The sequence below is a fragment of the Mauremys mutica genome, chromosome 21 (assembly GCF_020497125.1).
Source record: "Mauremys mutica isolate MM-2020 ecotype Southern chromosome 21, ASM2049712v1, whole genome shotgun sequence".
Lineage (NCBI taxonomy): Eukaryota > Metazoa > Chordata > Testudines > Geoemydidae > Mauremys > Mauremys mutica.
In genome coordinates this window covers 16,985,400-17,006,553 of record NC_059092.1, presented here as the reverse complement: position 1 = coordinate 17,006,553, position 21,154 = coordinate 16,985,400, and the positions used below count along the sequence as shown (strand labels likewise).

Here is a 21,154-nt window from a genome sequence, read left to right as displayed (position 1 = left end):
GATTCCAAAGGGAGTTAGGCACCTAAATACCTTTGAAGGTCAGGGCCGAAGTGATTTGCCCAAAGTCCTACAGAGCAGGGAACTGAATCCTTGGCCACATCACGGCACTGCTCCATGCCTCAGTTTCCCCTCTCACTCTTTGTCTTGTCTATTTAGCCTGTGAGCTCCTTGGGGCAGGGACTGTCTCGCCATGTGTCCGTGCAGCACCCAGCACACGGGAGACCTGGTTTCAATGGGGCCCTCCAGGGGATATGAAAATAAAACCCCCAGGGAGCCGTGCAGTGGGTTCAGTAGATCTAAGCTAAGTGGCTTTTCCCTTCACTCCCTGTAGACGAGACCGTCTAGACACGACTCCGATGGGTTGGTTGTCAAACTCACTTCACTTCCTAAAATCCTCTTTGCTGAACAAAGCGCCCCAGGAAGGGCCCCCTGTTGGAACCCTCCGCCAGGAGCTAGAAAGTCTGTGCCCAGAAGAGGGACGTGATCGGAGGGGCGAGGCAGGGGCAGGCGCACACGAGACACTGTCACCGGTGCTGGACCTAGGGGGGCTGCCGCACCCCTGGCTGGAAGCGGTCTCCAGCACATGCAGGGTTTACAGTTTGGTTCAGTGGCTCTCAGCCCCCCCTCTGTACACACTGTTCCAGTTCCCCTGGACAGCGCCGATGCCAGGAGCTGAAATGAACAGTGCGCGTTTCCTGGCACGAGCCGGCCTCGTATCTGCGAGTTTGGGTGACAGTCGGCAGACCGTGATCCCCAACACGTTCCGCGAAAGCCGCCCCCGCTTCTCGGGCCATCTGGTGTCTGTATTTGGAGCAATCCTGGAAGGGAGCTCTGGGTCCGATTCAAGGGAGCATTTAAACCCAGTTCCACACCACTCTCATTCCCTCCCCCACAGGCGTCTGAGGCGCGCGCGCGCACACACACACACACACACACAAGCAATTCCACAGTTAAAGTTGTAACTTGCTTTCCATTCCAAGCCAGATTTTTGTGGCCCCGCTCCCTTCTCTGGAGTGCCGCACGCGTGATCCTTAGCCGGAGGGCTGGGGTGGGTGAATATTTTGAGGTTAATCACATGAGGTTTCTAAGATCTGGGACTGGAAACCAATGTGCATTTCCCTCTCGGAGAAGCCATCTCTCTTCAGCTGGGAAGCCGTCTCTCTAAAGTAGCTTGGGGTGGAGGCAGAGTCTGTTTTATTCCCTAGCCTCAGGTGAGGTCTAGGGCTTTGAACGATTTCTGGTAACTTCCAAACGCTTCCCCCAGCCTTATCTGCTATTTCTGAGCCCTCGCTCAGAGACTGAGGGACTTCACCACCTTCGCCCAAGCGCTCATGGTGTCGGCGAACTCTGCAGCCAAACTGGGTGGTTGCAAGAGCAGCAGATGCCACCTTAACTCTGCCCCTTTACCGTCACCTCTCCTCCCTCACAGGCCTCTCCTCACCAATGGGATGAACCCGTCAGGTGTCACACGAGAGAGATGCAGGCTGCCCCCTTGGCTGGCTGTGGTGTGCACTGTCCGACCGCACAGCCACGTGAGGTGTGTAGAAGGTGCCCTGTAAACTGAGGCATTGGTGTTATGCTTATAAGAAGCACACGGGATCTTTTTCAGGGGAAAAGGCAGTACGCCGCGTTTATTGGAGACACAACAATTAGCATATGCACACACACACACACACACACACACACACACACACACACACAGAGTCCCGCCACTCGATGTTATAGTTACCGGTCCGGATCAATCTAGTGGCCAGCGAGGTTGATCACAGGTAGGGTAGGAGCCAGGTTCTGTTGGTTGCGACATGATGCTCCGGGGAAGTCTCAGCAGGATGAACCCAACATTTCATGGCAAGACACCCTGTTTATATCGTGATTTTCCTTCACTGGGACCAGTTTTGCACCGTTATGCTGTAATCAATTGTTGCTTGACAACTGCTTGTTTTCTTACATTGTTTTTCTCATCCTTTATCTCGTTCTGTCCTCAAATCTCTCTGGGAGTTACCCCAGGCTGGTTTTGACCCCAGCTGTCTTGTCCTCATTGACAGGGGCCTGTCTCACCTTTAGAGTCGTCAATCTGCCTCCTCTGACATTTCAACAGGGGCGTTTGCAACCTCTTCGGTTCCTCTCTAGAACATCTGCTCCGGCGACGGCCTTCACCCTCATCTCTTAGCACCCATTGCTCATTCACACACAACACAGAACTGATTTACATGGAGCATTTGAACAGGAACATCACACTGCAATGCGAGAGATCACAGCGTCCTTTTACTTATATTAAAATACTAAACCTACAACAAAGCGATGACCCTAAAAGGTCTGTTACTGCCGTGAAATCAGCTCAGATACAGATTCTGGCTGGTGCATCTTTACCAATGGCCCATCAGGCCATTCCTTCCTGCTTTCATGCTACATTATTATTCTTTATCCTTCATTTTAAATTATACAAAATACAAACATAAAATCCTCCTACAACATCGGCTCAGGCACGGGGGCGCAGGCCGGGGGGCAGCGCGACAAGGAAAGAGTCGATCTCGAGCGGGTGCGCCTGAAGCGCCACCTTTAGGATACGATCGCTGGTCCGTAGAACCCAACGTTGCAGGGCGCAGAGGTGCTGCTGGGGACAGGGTGGGATGGATATTCCTGCAGGACAACCCAACCAGCACTGGCTTTGCTGGGGGCCGGGCTCCTGGCTAGCACGTGGGCCCATGCTGTCAAACCCAGCCACTCATTTTGTGAGCCGGAGTTTTCAGGGCCTGACAGTCACCCGCAGCTCCACTGAGGGCAGGGCTCCATTTTGCTCCCAAAGCAGAGTGTCTTGTGGCCAGGCCACGGCACCCGATGAGGCAGCTCTCCTGTGATCAGCACAAGCAGGGGGCAGCAACTCTCCTCAAGTCCCACACAAGTCCCACACGGGACCTGGACTGCAACCCGACACCTCCATGCCACAGGCAGAGCCAGCGCAGGCTAAACTCCACTCTGTCCTCCCCCCGGAGGATAAACTTCAATTCAATCCACAGACAGGCGCTACCGACGTTGTGACAGGCCGTGCTCCCCTGAGCCAGCCCCGATACGAAGGTAACGGGAGCTCCAGAAGTGCCTGCAGCCCAACGATACGTTAGCAATGCCACGTCCGAACGCACAGTGGGCTACGATCCCCCCGGCTCAGCTCGTTGCCTTGGCACTCGCTACCCCGGAGCCCCACATAACGCTGCAGAAAGTGCTGCCTCTAGTGCCGGCCTCCAATGGCTCCTGTGCCCTGGCGCCCGGGATGCTGCTGCCGTCCTGGTCAGCGACAGGGAGGTAGGAAGGAGCATGCAGGCTGGACTGGCTCAGATCAAAGCTAAGGCCAGGAGTGGTCAGTGATTTTGGGTACCCGGCGTGAGAGGCTGGGGGCTGAGGTGCCCTGATCCCGAGTCACGTCAGTGTCAGCTGGGGGTGTTTAGCTCCTCTGGAAATCGGGCTCCCAGAAACAAAGGTCCCCAGATCAATCTGGCGGCAGTGATGCCAGTGCCGAGCAGGGCGCCTCTGTGTGATGCCAGTGGGAACAGGGGCTCCCAGATCTGGAGGCTAGAGTGAGTCCTTACATGGCTGCAGCAGAGTCCCACCAAACCAACCTTTGAAAGGCCTCTGGCTCCACCTGCCGGCAGCACCCTGCGTTTTAGCCAAGCTGATTTTCAGCCCAGGGATGTCTCCTCTGTGCCAGGCTGCGGTGCTGGGACGAGGCCGGCCATCACTTGGTCCTGGTACCAGAGGTGCTCCGCCAGCCCGTTCAGCACGTGCGCCACATGCGCCAGCCCAGCGCGGCCGTCCAGGGTCTGCCCGTCGGCCAGCCGGGGCCCGTTCACGCTCTTCATCCGCAGCACGGGCAGGCGCCAGGCTTGCCGGAACTCGGCCAGGTCCCGCTCGGTGACGTCGGCGTGCATGAACTGATCGAACCTGGGCGGGCGCTGTCAAGGAGGCAGCACTCAGCATGGCAGGTGGATGGCAGCAGGTGACCACCGGGGCATCGCACCACAACCACCACACGGCTCCACCCAGATGGGCCACGTTCCGGCCGGGGGTCACCACCAAGTCCTGATGGGAGGAGGCGGCGCAGAGTCCTTCCTCTCTTGGACACGGGGACGGGCTCCTGGCAGCACTGGCCCATTCGCCCAGCTCTCTGCTTGCCACGGGGCAGAGCGACCCGAGTGCCACTCAAGCCCAGGCAGGGCACGAGAGCTGGGGGGGGTGAGGGGGCTCTACAGGTCTGCGATTGGCGTGACGGGCGCTACAGGAAACCTGACACAGAACCAGGGACTCTGCCCCACGGGACCCCAGTCACACCCACCCCCGTCATCCTCCAACAGCCTGACTGCGGGGTCCCATCGGGAGGGGGGGGGGGAGATGGAGGTGCTCTTCCAAGCTCCGTCTACCAGATGAGTCTCGCCCGTGTGAGTGGCTCCGATGAGACCCCACCCACAGAAGACGGGGCACGTGCTCCACACAGGATCGTGCATGTTCCCCGGCACCGCTGGGCTCCTGCAGCTTGGCTCCCGCTTGGGAGGTCTGACTACGCCCACGGGCTGTGCATAGAGTTGCCAACTTTCTAATCGCAGAAAACTGAACACCCTTGCCCCGCCCCTGCCAAGGCCCCGCCCCTGCCAAGGCCCCGCCCCTGCCAAGGCCCCGCCTCCCGCTCCCTCCATCCCCCCTCCCTCCATCGCTCACTTGCTCATTTTCTCCACGCTGGGGCAGGGGTGCAGGAAGGGGTGCGGGCTCCGGCTGGGGCGTGGGCTCTGGTATGGGGCCAGAAATGAGGGGTTCAGAGTGTGGAAGAGGGCTCCAGGCTGGGGCAGGGGGATGGGGCGTGGAGGGGTGCGGGCTCCGGCTGGGGGTGTGGGCTCCGGGGTGGGGACGGAGATGTGGGGTTTGAGGTGCAGGAGGGGCTCAGGGCTGAGGCAGGGGGTTTAGGGTGCAGGAGGGAGCTCAGGGCTGGGGATTGGGGTGTGGGAGGGGTGCGGGCTCCGGCTAACGCTTACCCCAGGCAGCTCCTGGGAAGGGGACGTGCTGAGCCCCAACCCCTGGAGAGCTCAGGGAGAGGTACGGGCGTGCAGCTCCATGGGCCCCGTGTCCCCGCTCCCGCAGAAACACCCCACACCTGGGCTGCAATCTCCTGCTCCCTACTGCAATCAGAGCAGGCACCTCCCAGTTCTGCCATCCCTGGCTGCAGCCTCACAAACCTGCCTTCCACGTGTCAGCACTGCTGGACAATAGCAACGTCCCGCCGGCAACCAAGGGGTTGCCAACAAGTAGAATCTACCACAGTTGGCAGTGGTGAGATGAACGGCACAGTTCACACCTCTCCGAGCGACTGCCCCAGGCTCTCTGCAGACGCAGACCTGCAGCAGTGACGCTCCGCTCATGTTTTCGAGGCTTTAATCACAACCTAGTGATGTCACTCCCTCCCTCCCTCCCTCCCCGTGGAAGCGGAGATTCTGCAGAACAAGACAGCAGCTTCAGAGAGGTGCAGGTATGGGGTGTGGGTACGTGCTGCCTGTTTCTGAGCCCTGGCCTGACTAGTGCAGTGAGAATGCAGGAGAGGTGTCAGTGGGTGCCCTCCAACCAATCTCTGATAAGGAGGGAACCAGGAACTCCTGGGTTCTATTCCCAGATTTGTCACTGGCTTCCCGTGTAGCTGTGGGCCAGTCCCTGCCCTGCTCCATGCCTCAGTTTCCCCATCTGTGAAGCAGAGCTAATGATATTGACCCTCCTGACAGATGCCTGTTAGGACCAGTTCCTGTCTGCACAGGGATCTGAAGGTGTCACTACTGTGTACGTGCTAAAAATTCCCAGCTTCCTCTGCAGCATCACAGGAAGCAAACAGCCCTGCCTGTGTCTAGCTAACCCCCACCCCAAGCAGGGGAGGAGCTTCCACTGCTGTGTGAGGCGCATGAGGGTGCCAGGCTGGGAAACCCCAGCGGTCGGTGTCACTAGAAGCAATCGACAGGGTGGAGTGGAGCCAGCGAGTCAAGGATACTTGGAGCCAATCACTATTTTGACGAGGGTTTCGGATCCCTCCGTGACGCGGGAGATCTGGCTGGGGAGGTCGTCGAAGGACGAGCGGTCGGTGAAAGAGAAGAGGAAGAGGATGCCGTCTGCCTTCTCCTTGCAGGCCTAGAAGGGGGTGACACTGTGGATGTCAGACGGGGTGCACACAGCTAGTCCCAGCCAGTGCAGGGAGCCTTACCCCTGCATTGGCACTTACAACCGTGTGATCTGAAACGAGTCATTTCCTCCTGCTGGGCCTTAGTTCCCCCGGGTGTGAAAGGCCAACCAGCATCAGTCCTGGCTAGCACTGGCCCAGCAAGGGTGCCTGACGTGATTTGCACCGAGGCCAGAGGGGCATGAAATGTAAATGCCAAGGAGTTCTAGAGGCATTTCCTTCTGGAGCCAAGCTGCAGGCTGTGTCATACAGGCCCAGCCCCAGGGAGACAAAGAGGAGGGGGGGGGTCTCTGGCCCTGCTGTGAACCCTCAGCGTTACCCCTTCCCTGCCGCCAGCCCATGCTCTCGCTCCTGACAGGGGCCGTTTATTCCTTTAAGAGACCCATTCCTCCCCGGTGGTTTTGCTGTGGTGTAAGTGGGGTGCAGTTTATAGCACCCAGAAGGGCAGTTAGAGACAGGCTTACCCCTCCGGCCCAGTTCTGAACATCCCCCAGACTTCGGGGGGCTGAAATCCAGACCCAAGTGCTGTGCTTGGTCAGTCTCAGCTCCCCGGGAGACAGCAGGGCATGGCAGCTTCCCCAACCCCGGGCCTGACTCACAGGCAGGATGTGATCAAATTTCTTCAGAGCTGCTTCTCCGCAGTCCCAGAAGTGGAACCTGAAGATGAGGGCCCTGCCGCTGTCCCTCAGCTTGGCCGGCCAATATACCGTCGTCAACTGGATCCCTGAAACGAGATCGCCCGCTGCTGTTACCTGCCGAGCTCCTGGAGGGCTGCCAGAGCCCTTTCTTGGGGCTTGGAGGGAGTCACATATTCAGTGGCCAGTGCACAGGAGATGTGGCATCTAACCCTGACTCTGCCAATGACCCCTCGGGACCTTGGGCTCATAATCTCTGGGCCTGTCTCCCCATCTGTGAAATGGATCTGACACGTACCAACCTCACAGGGACATTTTGAGGTGTTATCAAGTGATGCCTGCTACGCTCTTTGAACAGAGGGCCCGGCAGCCATGCTAAGGCAGCCGCGTAGGCCATGGACAGGACTTTGAGCTGGGAGTCACGAGACCTGGGTTCTAGTCCTCTCCATGCCATTAGTTTGCTGCATGTCCTTGGGCAAGTCCCAGCTCTGTCCTGTGCCTCAATTTCCCCACCTGTAACACAGGGAACATCCCACCGTTGACCAAAGTCACTGGCCTTTAAAGGATGTTTGAGAACAGTTTCCAGGGAGAGAGAGTCCGTGGCTGAGACAGGAGAACGACACAGCGTAACGAATAATGACACTGCTCACACAGACGCCTGAAGAACAACAGCGCTGCACGTATACACCCAGCAACCCGCTGCTGTTCTACCCACCTCATCGCGGCCCTCACCTTCCCGCCAGGAAAGGATTCGCATTTCTGTTTCACAGACGGGGAAATGAGACGATTTGTCCAATGTCACATGGTGGCAGAGTCCTGAAGAGAAGCCAGAGTCTTGAGGCCCCAACTCTCCTCTCGCCACAAAACGCCAACCCCCGGCTTTGGCTTGTGCTGTTATTCTACAGAAGTTGCCCTGTCCGCATAATACCTGTGTGCTGTGAGCTTCTGGGAGAAACCACTGCACATAGGACTGGATGCTTAACAGGAAGCATCGCGTCTGTATTGGAGAATAGGAGGGAGAGGACAATGAGGCCAGAAAAGAGCATCTGGACATGCGGTCTGACCCCTGAAGTTGGCCCTATTACCACCTGCAGCCAGTTCCAGGCTCCCTGCAGTGCAGCTGCCCCGACTTCTCACTTGCAGTGGGAAGAACTCCTTCCTGCTTCCTTGCTTGAAGGTTTTCTTCCCAAGCCGCTGCTCGGTTCCAGCCACCTGCTGAGACGGAGGGAGACCCGTCCTCCTCACCCGCCCCCGTGGTGTCTGTGCTCCGGACACAATAGCAGAACCAGGAGGAAGCCACCCAAACCCAGCTGGGTTTCAAATAACCGTGTTAAGGAGCTAGATACACACAACCCGAGCTCCACAGATACACGGGGGCTCTGGTAGGTTCTGGTGGCTTCTGCAATAGATGACAGGGAGGGCTCCCAGGCAAGTTAAAGGGACACCACCCAATATGCCGCCAGCCCATGCTCTCGCTCCTGACAGGGGCCGTTTATTCCTTTAAGAGACCCATTCCTCCCCGGTGGTTTTGCTGTGGTGTAAGTGGGGTGCAGTTTATAGCACCCAGAAGGGCGTTTAACACCTGCTGTTAGAGACAGTAGCCAGGCAGGTCATTGACAGCAGGGCCCTGGCCCAAAGCAGACCAGCATGGGGCTGACCCAGCATGGGTAAGGAAACCCCTCCTGGCTCCCTCTCCTCTATGGCTGCCTCTAAGTCATCGCTTGGCTTAGAGCAAGGTGTCCTGCTGCTAGTGATCTCCCGAGCAGTTCCCAGGAAAGCGCCGCCTCCCAAAGAAACAATCCCCCGTCCTGTCTTGCTTCTCCCCCGTGCTGGGAAGGGTCTCACTCCCTGTCAGTGGCCCTTTGCCGCCCTCCAATCAATCACCTGTTGTTTCATGATGCGCACTGGGCACCTCCAGGCCAGCCAGCTTGGCCACCATTGCGGTTTTACCCACGCCGCTTTTCCCAGAGACAAAAATCTTATAGCTGGCAGTGTCGGCGGCCATCTGCGGGGGGAGCACCGGCCTTTCAATCAGCCCTGGAACGAAACAACGGAACTCGTCAGCAGCCCTACATCCCCCACCCAACTTCCACAAGAAGCAGTTTTGTTTTGAGATCCCGGCTCTCCCAGTCCCCAGTTAAGGGATCAATCTCTCCACACACCCCAAGTTGGCCGGGTTTTAACTTATTTACCCCAGAATGACCCATTTTCTATCCTTTATAGAGCCACAGAAGTAAAGTCCAGACGGGCCCATTATGATCATCTAGCCTGAGCTCCTGTATGACGCTGGGTGCAATTCTCTGGCCTGCAAGTCCTGCATCAAGCCCAGAACTTCTGCTTGGGCTGGAGCGTATCTTTCCAAAAGACACCCAGGTGGAATTTACAGGCCTACCAAGGGATGGAGACTGCACCCCGTCCCTATGTACGTTCTGCCAACGGCTAGTGACCCTCCGCCCTGTTACAGAACTGCCCCGTATTTCTAGTTAGCTTCCAGCCCCTGGCTATAGCACACCCTGTCTCGTACGTAACTACGTAAAGCGTCGGGGGACACCGCGGGTATGGAGGGGAACAAGGGCTAGGAGCGGGAGCTGGACACTGAGTCCCAATGGTGGGCTCTGTCCCTGGCTCTGCTATTGACCTACTGACTTCCCCTCCCTGGGCCTCACTTTTGCCATCTGTTAAGTGGGGATAAGGATAATGACGTCCTCACATATAAGAGCACAACAAAAGAACGGCCAGACTGGGTCACACCAAGGGTCCATCTAGCCCAGTATCCCGTCTTCCGACAGCGGCCCATGCCAGGTGCCCCAGAGGGAATGAACAGAGCAGGGAATCATCCAGTGATCTAGCCCCTGTCGCCCATTCCCAGCTTCTGGCAAACAGAGCCTAGGCTCGCCACCCCGGCCCAGCCTGGCTAAGAGCCAGTGATGGACCTGTCCTCCAGGAAAAGACAGTTACCTTTTCCGTAACTGGTGTTCTTCGAGATGTGTTGCTCGTGTCTGTTCTACAATAGGTGTGCGCGCTCGCCACGTGCACCGGTGCCGGAAGGTTTTCCCGCAGCAGTACCCACAGGGGAGCGCCCTAGCGACCCCTGGAGTGGTGCCTCCATGGCTGTGCGCTCCCCTGCTGCTGGAGTTGTCTGGCAAGAAGGAACTGCGGGTGGGGGAAGACGGGCGGGGTGTGGAATGGACACGAGCAACACATCTCCAAGAACTCCAGTTACGGAAAAGGCAACTGTCCTTTCTTCTTCGAGGGATTGCTCCTGGGTATTCCACAATAGGTGCTTCCCAAGCTGTATCTGTTGGAGGTGGGAGGAGATCACAGACTCTCGGGACGGAGCACAGCCCTGCCGAACCCGGCGTCTTCCCTGGTCTGGGAGACGATCGCATAATGCGAGGTGAACACGCGGGAACCGAAGACCACGTGGGAGCCCTGCAAATGGGGACATGGGCTAAAAAGGCAGCCGACGAGGCCTGCGCCCGAGTCGAGTGCGCCCGCACAACTGACGGCGGGGGGATTCCCGCCAGGCCATAACAGGCACGGATGCACGAGGTGATCCAGTTGGAGAGCCGCTGAGTGGAGATCAGCCGATTCCTCGTGCGTTCGGCTGAGGCTTAGTCCGTTCCAGGTGAAAAGCCAGAGCCCGTCTCACATCCAGCGTGTGGAGGCGGAGCTCCTCACTGGACACATGGGGCTTGGGGCAGAGGACCAGCAGGAAAATGTCCTGATCCATGTGACAGGCGGAGACCACCTTCGGGAGGAACGAAGGATGTGGGCGGCGCTGGACCTTATCCTTATGGAACACTGTGTACAGGGGCTCGGAGGTCAGGGCCCTGAGTTCCGAGACCTGCCTAGCCGACGTGATCGCCACCAGGAAGGCTGCTTTCCACGAGAGGTGCGACCAGGAGCACGTAGCTAGCGGCTCAAATGGGGGGCCCTGTGGGGCAGGCCAGCACCATGTTCAGGTCCCACTGCGGGACTGGGGGCCTAACGTACAGGAAGAGATGATCCAATCCCTTACGGAATTGGCCAGTCATAGCATGGGAGAACACCGTGTGCCCCTGCACCGGCGGGTGGAAGGCCGATATGGCCGCCAGGTGCACCTTGACAGATGAGGGTGCCAGGCCCTGGCCTCTAAGGTGAAGGAGGTAGTCCAAGATAAGCTGGATTGGGGCAGCCACTAGGGAAATGGCCCGCTCAGCCGCCTATCGGGAAAACCGAGAGCACTTTGCCACATAAGCTTGATGCATGGAGGGTCGCCTGCTTTCCGAGAGGATGCACTGAACCCCTTCCGAGCACATCCTTTCCTCCCGGCCTAACCATTGAGCAGCCATGCCGTGAGGTGGAGGGCCGCTAGGTTGGGGTGGAGGCGGCGGCGCTGGTCCTGGGAGAACAGGTCTGGGCGGGATGGTAATGGCCACGGTGGGGCAACCGCCAGGCTCGTGAGGGTCCCGTACCAATGCTGCCTGGGCCACACCGGGGCAATCAGGAGGACCCGGGCCCTGTCCGTCTTTATCTTTTCTAGGACCTTGCTGATCAGTGGGAACGGGGGGGAAGGCATCAAGAAACTGGCCTGACCGGGACAGGAGGAAGGCATCGGAGATAGCGCCCCGCCCCAGCCTTCTCCCCCCACCCCCCCACAGAACCAGGGACAGCGACGGTTCTGTCAAGTCATGAACAGGTCCGCCTGGGGAGTTCCCCACTCCTGGAAAAGTCTGTGCACCACCACCAGGTGAAGAGGCCACTCGTGCTGAGAGGCGAAGTCCCTGCTCAAGCGATCCGCCCTGGAGTTCTGGGCACCCGGTAGGTGGTAGGCCTGTAGGCAAATGTCGTGGGCTACACAGAAGTCCGTGTTGTCCATGAGAACCCTGCCCACCCTACCCTCCAGGTGCGAGCGGAAGGCCACGCACGCCAGCTGGACCGCCCTGAGCTCCTTGATGTTTATGTGGAGGACCAGGTCCTGTGCAGACCACAGACCTTGGGTCTGAATGTCTCCCACATGGTTCTCCCCACCCCAGGTCTGATGCATTGGACACCAGTTCCACTGACGGGGGCCTGCCTCTGAACGGGACCCCATGGAGCATGTTCCCCGGGGAGGAACACCATCATAGGAAGCCGATCACCAGTTCGGGCACAGTGAGGAGTCCATCCTGTCTCTGGCCTGGGAGAACACCGAGGCCAACCAGAGCTGGAGGGGCCTCACCCGGAGTCTGGCGTGGTGAACCACCTACGCGCACGCCGACATGTGACCCAAGAGCTGGAGACACGCTCTGGCTGTTGTCACCGGAAACCTTGTGACTGTGTCAATGAGCCCTTTCAGGGTTTCAAACCTGTCTGGTGGGTGGGAGGGCCTAGGATCGCCCCGATAAACTCTATGCGCTGTACCGGGACTAACGTGGACTTGGTGTCGTTCACCAGCAGGCCCAGAGTGGTGCACGTGCACAGGAGGAGCGCCACGTGATCCTGCAACCGGGAGCTGCCCTTGACCAGCCAGTCGTCCAGACAGGGGAAAAGCTGGATCCCACGGTGCCTGAGGTAGGCCGCCCCCATCGACAGACATTTCGTGAATACCCAGGGGGCAGTGGACAGGCCAAATGGGAGGACCGTAAATAGGTAGTGTTCCTGTCCCACTGTGAAACGGAGGAAGCGCCTGTGCCCCTCGAATATATGGATGTGGAAGTACGCGTCCTGCAGATCGAGGGCGGCGTGCCAGTCCCCGGGATCCAGGGAGCGAACGATGGAGGCCAGGGAGACCATGCGGAACCTGAGCTTCACCATGTGCTGGTTCAGGCCTCGCAGGTCCAGGATGGGCCTGAGCCCCACTTTGGCCTTCGGGATAAGGAAATAGCGGGAGTAGCACCCCTTGCCTTTGAGGTCCGCTGGCACCACTTCCACTGCTCCCAGGCCCAGGAGCCACCCCACCTCCTGCTCAAGCAGGGCCTCGTGTGTGGGGTCCCCCCAGGAGGCACAGGGGCGGAGGGTGGTTGGGCGGGGTAGAGGTAAACTGGAGGGTGTAGCCCCGGGAGATGGTGCTGAGGACCCATCGGGCCAAGGGGAGCCACGACCACTCCGGGAGAAAAGCACACAACCCATTGGAGGAGGGAAGCTTTATGGTGGGTGGATCCCTGATGAGAACTGGTAGGTCGCCCCTGGGTGTCCCATCAACACTGCCATTTCCCTGCCTGTTTGCCCTTGGAGGACTCAGGCTGGGGGGCAGACCAACACTGCCCCTGCGAGCATTTCCTATAGTCCCATGACTTTTTATGAGGGGGCTCATATATAGAGTGGGTGGCCTGGGTGGGAGCCTGCTGAGGCTTAAACTTAGGTCTAGCGGGAGCCGGAACAGAGAGGCCAAGAGCCTTAAGCGTAGTGCGGAGTCTTTCAGGCCATGCAGTTTGATGTCCGTCTGTTCTGCAAACAGAGCCTTGCTGTCAAACGGGAGGTCCTGCAAGGAGGTCTGCACCTCACTGGACAGTCCAGACAACGGGAGCCACGACGCCCTTCTCATGGACACCGCGGAGGCCATGGACCGTGCAGCCGTGTCTGCCACATCCGACGCTGCCTGCAGGGTTGCCCTGGCAGCAGCTCTACCCTCCTCCTCCAGAGCTTTGAGCGCCTTCCTGTCGCGCTCCTGGAGGGAGTCCTTGAACGTGGGCAGAGAGCCCCACAGACTGGACTCATACCAGCCCAGGAGAGCCTGATGGTTCGCCATCCGTAACTGGAAGCTCGAGGATGAAGACATTTTTCTCCCAAACGAATCCAGCCCCCTTGAATCTTTATTTTTTGGAGTGGGGGCTGGTTGGCCCTGCTGCTCCCTGTGGTTGACCGACTCGAGCACCAGGGAGTTAGGGGCAGGGTGGGTGTCCCTTGGCGGGCACAAAGTACTTGGGTTCCAGTCTCTTAGAGATGGGGGCAATGAGGCCGGGCTTTGCCACAGGGCATTTGAAATGTTCACCACCCTCGTGGAGAGGCAAGGCCACCCTGCCTGGTACCAAGGTGGACAGGACATTACACAGGGAGTCTGAGGGCTCCTCCACCTCCTCTGCCTGAAGGCTGAGGTTTGACGTCACCCTTTTCAATAGCTCCTGGTGGGCTTTAGCGTCCTCCTGTGGGACGGAGGGAGGAGGGGCCGCAATCACCTCATCCGGGGAGGGGGAGGAGGCAGGTGCGGTGCTTTGCGTATCCACCGGCACCAGAGGATCCACCACCTGGTCGCTCTCCGGGCACGGCGCCGAGGATGCATGTCCCACCGACTCCTTCCTCGGAGGTCTGGAGAGGGAGGTCCACGGCCGTTCCGAGGCTCCGGCCACCGAGCGAGTCCCCACCGGGGGCTGCTTTGGGGGCCACAGTGCCCACTGGTACCACTGTGCTGGCCACGGGGCTCGGTGCCACTGCACCTGCTGTGGCACCGGCAGAGCAGGCTGTTCGGCCTGGCTGGCCTGACCCAATGATGGACGACTACAAAGGGAGGCTGGGCTGGCGTACAACCTGCCACTGTCCCTGGACCGGGAGGAGCTGCGGCGCTGGGAGCGATGCCGAGCACGAGACCGTGATCCGGATGTGGAGGAACAGCACTGCCGGTAGCAGCTGCTCCGCGATCGGCTCCGGCAGGCGGATCCGCAACGACGAGGTGCCAGCGATCGATGCACGGGGCTGCGGGAGTGGTGCCGAGCACGAGACCGTGATCCCGATGTGGAGGAACAGCACCGCCGGTAGCAGCTACTCCGCGATCGGCTCCAGCAGGCGGATCCGCAACTACGAGGTGCCAGCGATCGATGCACGGGGCTGCGGGAGTGGTGCCGAGCACGAGACCGTGATCCCGATGTGGAGGAACAGCACTGCCGGTAGCAGCTGCTCTGTGATCGGCTCCAGCAGGCAGATCCGCAACGACGAGGTGCCAGGGGGCTGCGGGAGTGGTGCCGTGGTGGGATCATGGAGCGAGACGACAAACGGGAATGGCGTCGACGTTCGCATCACAACTGGCTACAATAGCCCCTCTGACAAGAGGACCTTCGGCGGCGTCTGCCTCGGTCCCGTCGGTGTCTGCTCCTCGAGGCGGAGCGGTGCCTGGAGTCTCTGTCAGACAACCTGGTGGGGGTCGACGGCGACCTGTGTGACTACGCGCAGGACGGTTGCTGAGTGGTGAACGGCGTCGGGAACATTCCCTCGATCGTGACAGGTACCGAGTCAGGGGTGACTGAGGAGATTCCAGCGGCGGCTTGTCTCCGGACCGCAGGGCCAACATTGGCGGTGCTCCTCATACCGGCATGGACATAACGTTCCAGATGGCTTGCAGGACCTCTGGTGTGGAGGGCATCCAGATATCCGGGGAAGCCCTCTCCGAACGGGCCGGGCTACTCAGCTCGACCTGAGTCGGAGACCTGGAGGCTGACGGGGACCTGAGGACTGCCCAGCATGGGTCTAGCCTCTCCCCCAGTCTTGCTCCAGTGCTGCGGCAGAGGAGGCCTCTTCTTAACCTTCTTGGCGTGCCCCGCGGACAGGAGCAGTGCCGACAGGTAGATGGCGCCAGGGGTCGCCGTGCACCGACACCACCGTACCCAGTGCCGACTCGGAGCGGCGTGCCGGAGTTGGGGTCAACACCAATTCCATCAGGATGGCCCGGAGCCTAATGTCTCTCTCTCTTGGTCCGAGGCTTGAACGACTTGCAAATCTTGCAGCGATCGCTGAGATGGGTTTCACCCAAACAGCGTAAACAGTCCACGTGCGGATCACTCACTGGCATCGGGCGCCTACAAGTGTCGTACGAGTTAAAACCCGGGGTGTGGGACTGGGGCATGCCCTGGCCCGGCCGCACTAAACTAAACTAATTTAAAACTAATCAAACTACTAACTACAGGTACCATACACTGAACGAACAAGAGTTCTGGGGAAGAGCTGCAGCAAAGCTGGAGCAGAGCAGTTCCAAAGCACCTTCACTGGCGGCAAGAAGGAACTGAGGGTGGGGGGAGCGCGCAGCTCCCCTTATTCTGCGCCATGGAGGCGCCAGTCCAGGGGGTTGCTAGGGGCGCTCCCCCTACGGGTACTGCTAGGGGAAAAACTTCAGACGCTGGTGCACGTGGCGAGCACGCACACCTATTGTCATGGCCGGAGCAACCATTTAGTCGACCTAGGCGGTCGCTTAGGGCACTGGGATTTGGGGGGCACCATTTTCTTCAGCAGCGACCGCGGTGGCCGGATCTTCGGCCGCCCCGGTCGCCACTGGCATTTAGGCGGAGGGAACTGGGGCCGGGGAGCGCGGGGAGGGCCACCTGCAGCAAGTAAGGGTGGGGGGGCGGCACGCAGGGGAACTCCCCCAGCTCAGCTCTGCCCTGCCTCCTCCCCGAGCACGCCGTGGCCGCTTCACTTCTCCCGCCTCCCAGGCTTGCGGCACCTAAGCTGATTGGTGCTGCAAGCCTGGGAGGCAGGAGAAGTGAAGCAGCAATGGCGTGCTCGGGGTGCTCGTGCATGGAGCAGGGGTGAGCAGGGATGGGGGGGTGCCTCAGGGTGGAGGGGGGGAGCTGCCGTGGGGAGGAGGGGGGCTCAGGGCGGAGGGGGCGGGCGAAAGGTGGAAGTTTCGCCTAGGGCACGAAACATCCTTGCACCGGCCCTGCCTATTGTGGAATACACATGAGCAATCACTCGAAGAAGAACTTATCTAGCTCTTTTTTGAACCCTGTTACAATTTTGGCCTTCACAACATCCCCTGGCAATGAGTTCCACAGGTTGACGGTGCATTACATGAAGAAATACTTCCTTTTGTTTGTTTTAAACCTGCTGCCTAGTAATTTAAATGAGTGACCCCTGGTTCTTGTGTTATGTGAAGGAGTAAATAACACGTCCTTATTCACTTTCTTCACACCAGTCAAGATTTGATAAAACTCTATCATATTCCCCCCTCAGTCGTCTCTTTTCCAAGCTGAAAAGTCCCAGTGTTATTAATCTCTCCTCATATGGAAGCTGTTCCATACCCTTAATCATTTTTGTTGCCTTTCTCTGTACCTTTTCCAATTCTTTTTTTTTTTTTTGAGATGAGGTGACCAGATATGCCTACAGCATTCGAGGTGTGGGTGTACCATGGATTTATATAGTGGCATTATGATATTTACTGTTTTATTATCTATCCCTTTCTTAATGATTCACAATATTCTGTTCGCTTTTTTGACTGCCGCTGCTCACTGAGCGGATGTTTTCAGGGAACTACCCACAATGACAAAGACTTTTTTCTTGAGTGGCAACAGCTAATTTAGACCCCATCATTTTGTACGTATAGTTGGGATGATGTTTTCCAATGTGCATTACTTTGCATTTATCAACATTGAATTTCAGCTGCCATTTTGCTGCCCAGTCACCCACTTTTGTGAGATCCCTTTGTAACTCTTCGCAGTCTGTAACTAGCTTAAGTAATTCGTATCATCTGCAAATTTTGCCACCTCATTGTTTACCCCTTTTCCCAGATCATCTGTGAATATGCTGATCATCACTGATCCCAGTACAGACCCCTGGGGGACACCACTATTTACCTCTCTCCTTCTGAAAACTGACCAGTTATTCCTACCCTTCGTTTCCTGTCTTCTAACCAGTTACTGATCATGAGAAGACCTTCCCTCTTATGACACAGATGCCATGGGTCTTAACCAGCACACAGCAAGTAACGCTTTGCCCTTCCATCTAGGGATCTCAAAGCACCCTGCAAACAGTACTGAATTAACCCTTATTATCCCCAGTTTACTGAGGAGGAAACTGAAACCCAGAGCCTAGAACTCCTGCTCCCCAGGCCCATTCAATAACGTCTATAAATGATCTGTTGCTGAATTTGCAGTTTTATTTCCCCAGTGGTACCCAAAATCGGTGGCCAATCAAAGCCTCAGTGGGAGGCAAAGGCACTCAGCAGCCTGATTCCCATCATTTTCCTCCATTACTGCCGCTTAAGCATGTCCCACAGAGTCGTCTCGTCTCACCAGCTGCCTCTAGGGCCTGCAGCGGTGATGGGTGCAGAGAAGACTCACCGAAGAATTTCCGCTTGTTTTTCCGCAGGATGGTGGCCAGGTACTCTTTGCCCTCTGGGGACTTGTGCCAGTCTGGGACGATCACAGATCCAGGGGAAACTGCCATCTTTGGCCAGGTGGCTGCGAGAGTCAGTGTCTGCTACTGGACCATTGTCAAAAAATCTGTGTAAGAAGAGAGAAGGGAATTAAATCTGTGGATAATAAATTTACTACCAAACAAAAATACAACAGGTTTACTCCGATTTATGACCACGGGCAAATTATTTCCTTCTCCGTGCCTCAGTTTCTCCTCCCACCCTTTGTCTAGGCTGTAAGCTCTTTGGAGGCAGGGACTGTGTCTCACTATGTGTCTATGCAGCTCCTAGCAGAAAGGGGCCCTGATCTCAATAGGGACCTTTAGAGGCTACTGGAATATAGACAATTAATAAATAATAATAACAATGGGGTTAATTTAAGAGAGAACCGGCAGCTATCAGATAGCTCTAAGGGAGTTAGAGCAGCCTGGTGGACTGACACCAGACTGGCACTCAGGAGAATGGGATCGTATTCCCAGCTCTCCCACCAGACAACCTTGGGTGAGTCCCTTTGCCGTTCTGTGCCTCAGTTTCCCCTTCCATAAAATGGGGCTAATGATACTGAACTCTTTTGTGACACGCGTGGAGCTCTACTCATAACAAGTGCTATGTAAGAGCTCAGGATAATTATTACTACTCCAGACCCCAGGCTTCCAAAGCAGAGATGATGCCTTATATATCTGTGACCGCTGGCAAGGCAGCCTAGGCCACTTTTTTGTTTGTGTTTATTTAAAATACGGCTACATAAAAACATTGGCTCTGTCACAAACAGGACTCGAGGGCTGGGAAATCCTGGAATCGCCCCGTTTTACAGATGGAATTTATTTTGGTGCATTTAGCACTGGTGTCCGGGGCTAGACTGACCGCTTGGAAGAGAGGAGTTCTCTAGCTAGCCCTGCACACTTCTCAAGAGAAAGCTGGGGGAAGTTAGATGAGCAGAACGTAGTTGCTTGTAGCCTAGCGGGAACGTGGCCAGGACAATGGGAGTAACTCCTGGAAAGTGCCAGGGGACCCTTCATGGTGGCAAGCGCTCAGGACCGCGCTGTGTACTGCTACGGAAGGAGCAGAATGATATGCCAAAGCCCTGATTCCATGCCGGTTCCGAGGGAATAATGCCACCCAGTGAATCACTAGCACCACTACCTGCTGCTCCTGGGTGTTCCTGGAAGCGCTCCCATCCAGACACTGCCTTGGCCTGACGTGGAGATGGAATTTCACAACACAAGGTGGTATTGCTGAAGGCCATAACAATGAATATACGCGATTCTTCGTTGGGGGCCCTGCCCAGGGTTTTGCAAACACTCCTGGTACTAGCACAGCAGTCACCCAACCTCATGTGCGCCTCTCAAAAGAAGGGGGAAGTCTAAATAGCTTTGATCCCCTTCTTAAGGAAAAAGGCAACTGATCAAAGCAAAGAAACTAACAAGCTGGGAACAGATGTGTTAGCCGCATAAATTATTCCTCTGCCAGCTGCTGGACTGATTTTCTAGACATTCAACAGAGTCGATGGCAAACAATCAGGCCTAGACCTGCTGATGTGTGCGGTCTATTCTTCTTCATGCACAGACTGAATGCTGGCCTCCCCCTCACACCACACATTACCCCTCCCCACCACATTCAATCCTATGCTACTGCGCAGTGTTACTGTGCATTGTTACACAGCTGCCACGCTGCACCCCAGAAGTGGATGCATTTCAGTGGCAGGTGAAGTGTTTCTCCCCTCCACGTAAAGTGCCTCGGACACCTCAGGCTGGAACACACGACCTGTTATTAACCCACTGACGTGACGATCGTTTTCCCACAGGTGTCATCGCTGGCTCATGTTCTTACCGCCCCAATGTTATTCATCCCTCCTCCCTCAGGGAGGAAACGCCATGCAGCTGCTGTGGGCGCGTCTCAGGCTCTGTTCACCTTCCCCCCCCCCGCCCCCGGTCTCAGGGGCAGAGGAAAGCTCGGGGCCCCCTTGGTAGGTGCCAGCCCCTCACAATGACACGGCCGCCTCTGCGGGGGAGCGGGCGGCGGTTTGCAAAGGGGAAGGGGGTGGTCAGCGGTGCCAGGCCCCGTGGTGCAGATGGGGAAACTGAGTCACGGAGCGGGGAAAGGCGGGGCCCGGGGTCACACAGCAAATCCGTGGCAGAGAAACGGGGGCAGGTCTGGGGGTGGGGAGCGAGTATGACGTGTGGCAACGGCCCCCAGCCTCCCGCGGAGTGTCGCCCCCGCCCGGGCAGCGCCCCGCCCCCAGCACAGGGCGGCCCCGCCCCCGCCCTGCACAGCCGGCGCTGCCGCTTTAAGGGGGCCCCGGCTCCCCGCTCTCACCTGCAGGCGCTTCCGCCTCGCCTGCGTGTGACCTCAGCGCGCACGGCCCCGCCCCGCCCCCTGAGCGCGCTCCCACGCCCAGCCCCAGCTCGGTAGCGGCGCATGCGCGAGGGCTGCTGCAGCCCCTGCCTGGAGCACGCGGGGCCGGGCAGCGAGGGGAGCCCCCGCGCGCAGGGCAGCCCCGCCCCCCCGGTCCCCTGCTGGGAGCTGCCTGGGTCTGCACCGGCCTGCGCCCCTTGGCGCCCGGCGCGCCCAGCTCCTGCCCCAGCGGAGGAACGTGGCTCTAGCGCCAGGTGCAGCTCACAGCTTTGCCCAGACACTCACCCCATCAGCGTTTGCTACTGGCCCTCCCCGGGCCTGGTTCAAGGGAGACCATGTCAAGGAGCCAAGGGGCGTGAGCTGCTGGCGCCTGTGCCACCCGCAGAACATGACTCAGCCGTGACAGCCGGGCAGAACAACCTAAGAACGGGCAGACGGGGTCAGACCAACGGTCCATCCAGCCCAGGATCCTGTCTACCGACAGTGGCCAAGGCCAGGTGCCCCAGAGGGAGTGAACCTAACAGGCAATGATCAAGTGATCTCTCAACTGCCGTCCATCTCCACCCTCTGACAAACAGAGGCTAGGGACCCCATCCCTGCCCATCCTGGCTAATAGCCATTAATGGACTTAACGAATTTATCCAGTTCTCTTTTAAACCTCATGCATCTGATTCACCCACAAAAGCTCATGCTCCTCTACATCTGTTAGTCTTTAAGGTGCCACAGGACTCTGCTGACTTTTAAATCTTGTTCTAGTCCCAGCCTTCACAACCTCCTCAGGCAAGGAGTTCCACAGGTTGACTGTGCGCTATGTGAAGAACTTCCTTTTATTTGTTTTAAACCTGCTGCCCATTAATTTCATTTGGTGGCCTCTAGTTCTTA

At 57.8% G+C, this 21,154-nt stretch overlaps 1 protein-coding gene across 3 annotated transcripts; it reads right to left on the bottom strand.

Moving 5' to 3' along the window:
* Window positions 1–1,614: 1,614 nt before the first annotated feature.
* On the bottom strand, window positions 1,615–20,286 carry CPLANE2 (ciliogenesis and planar polarity effector 2). Of its 3 annotated transcripts, none has more exons than XM_044996594.1 (6): window positions 20,234–20,286; window positions 17,844–18,005; window positions 8,722–8,874; window positions 6,802–6,926; window positions 6,017–6,153; window positions 1,615–3,936 (listed from the first exon to the last, which is right to left on the bottom strand). In XM_044996594.1, the coding sequence occupies exons 2-6, from the start codon at window positions 17,947–17,949 to the stop codon at window positions 3,675–3,677; spliced, it is 783 nt and encodes a 260-aa protein (XP_044852529.1). In that variant the 5' UTR covers window positions 17,950–18,005; window positions 20,234–20,286; the 3' UTR covers window positions 1,615–3,674. The 3 variants fall into 3 exon arrangements, with proteins under 3 accessions (XP_044852529.1, XP_044852530.1, XP_044852528.1); XM_044996595.1 differs by lacking the exon at window positions 20,234–20,286 and adding an exon at window positions 19,342–19,477; XM_044996593.1 differs by lacking the exon at window positions 20,234–20,286 and adding an exon at window positions 19,061–19,312.
* Between the last annotated feature and the right edge of the window lie 868 nt (window positions 20,287–21,154).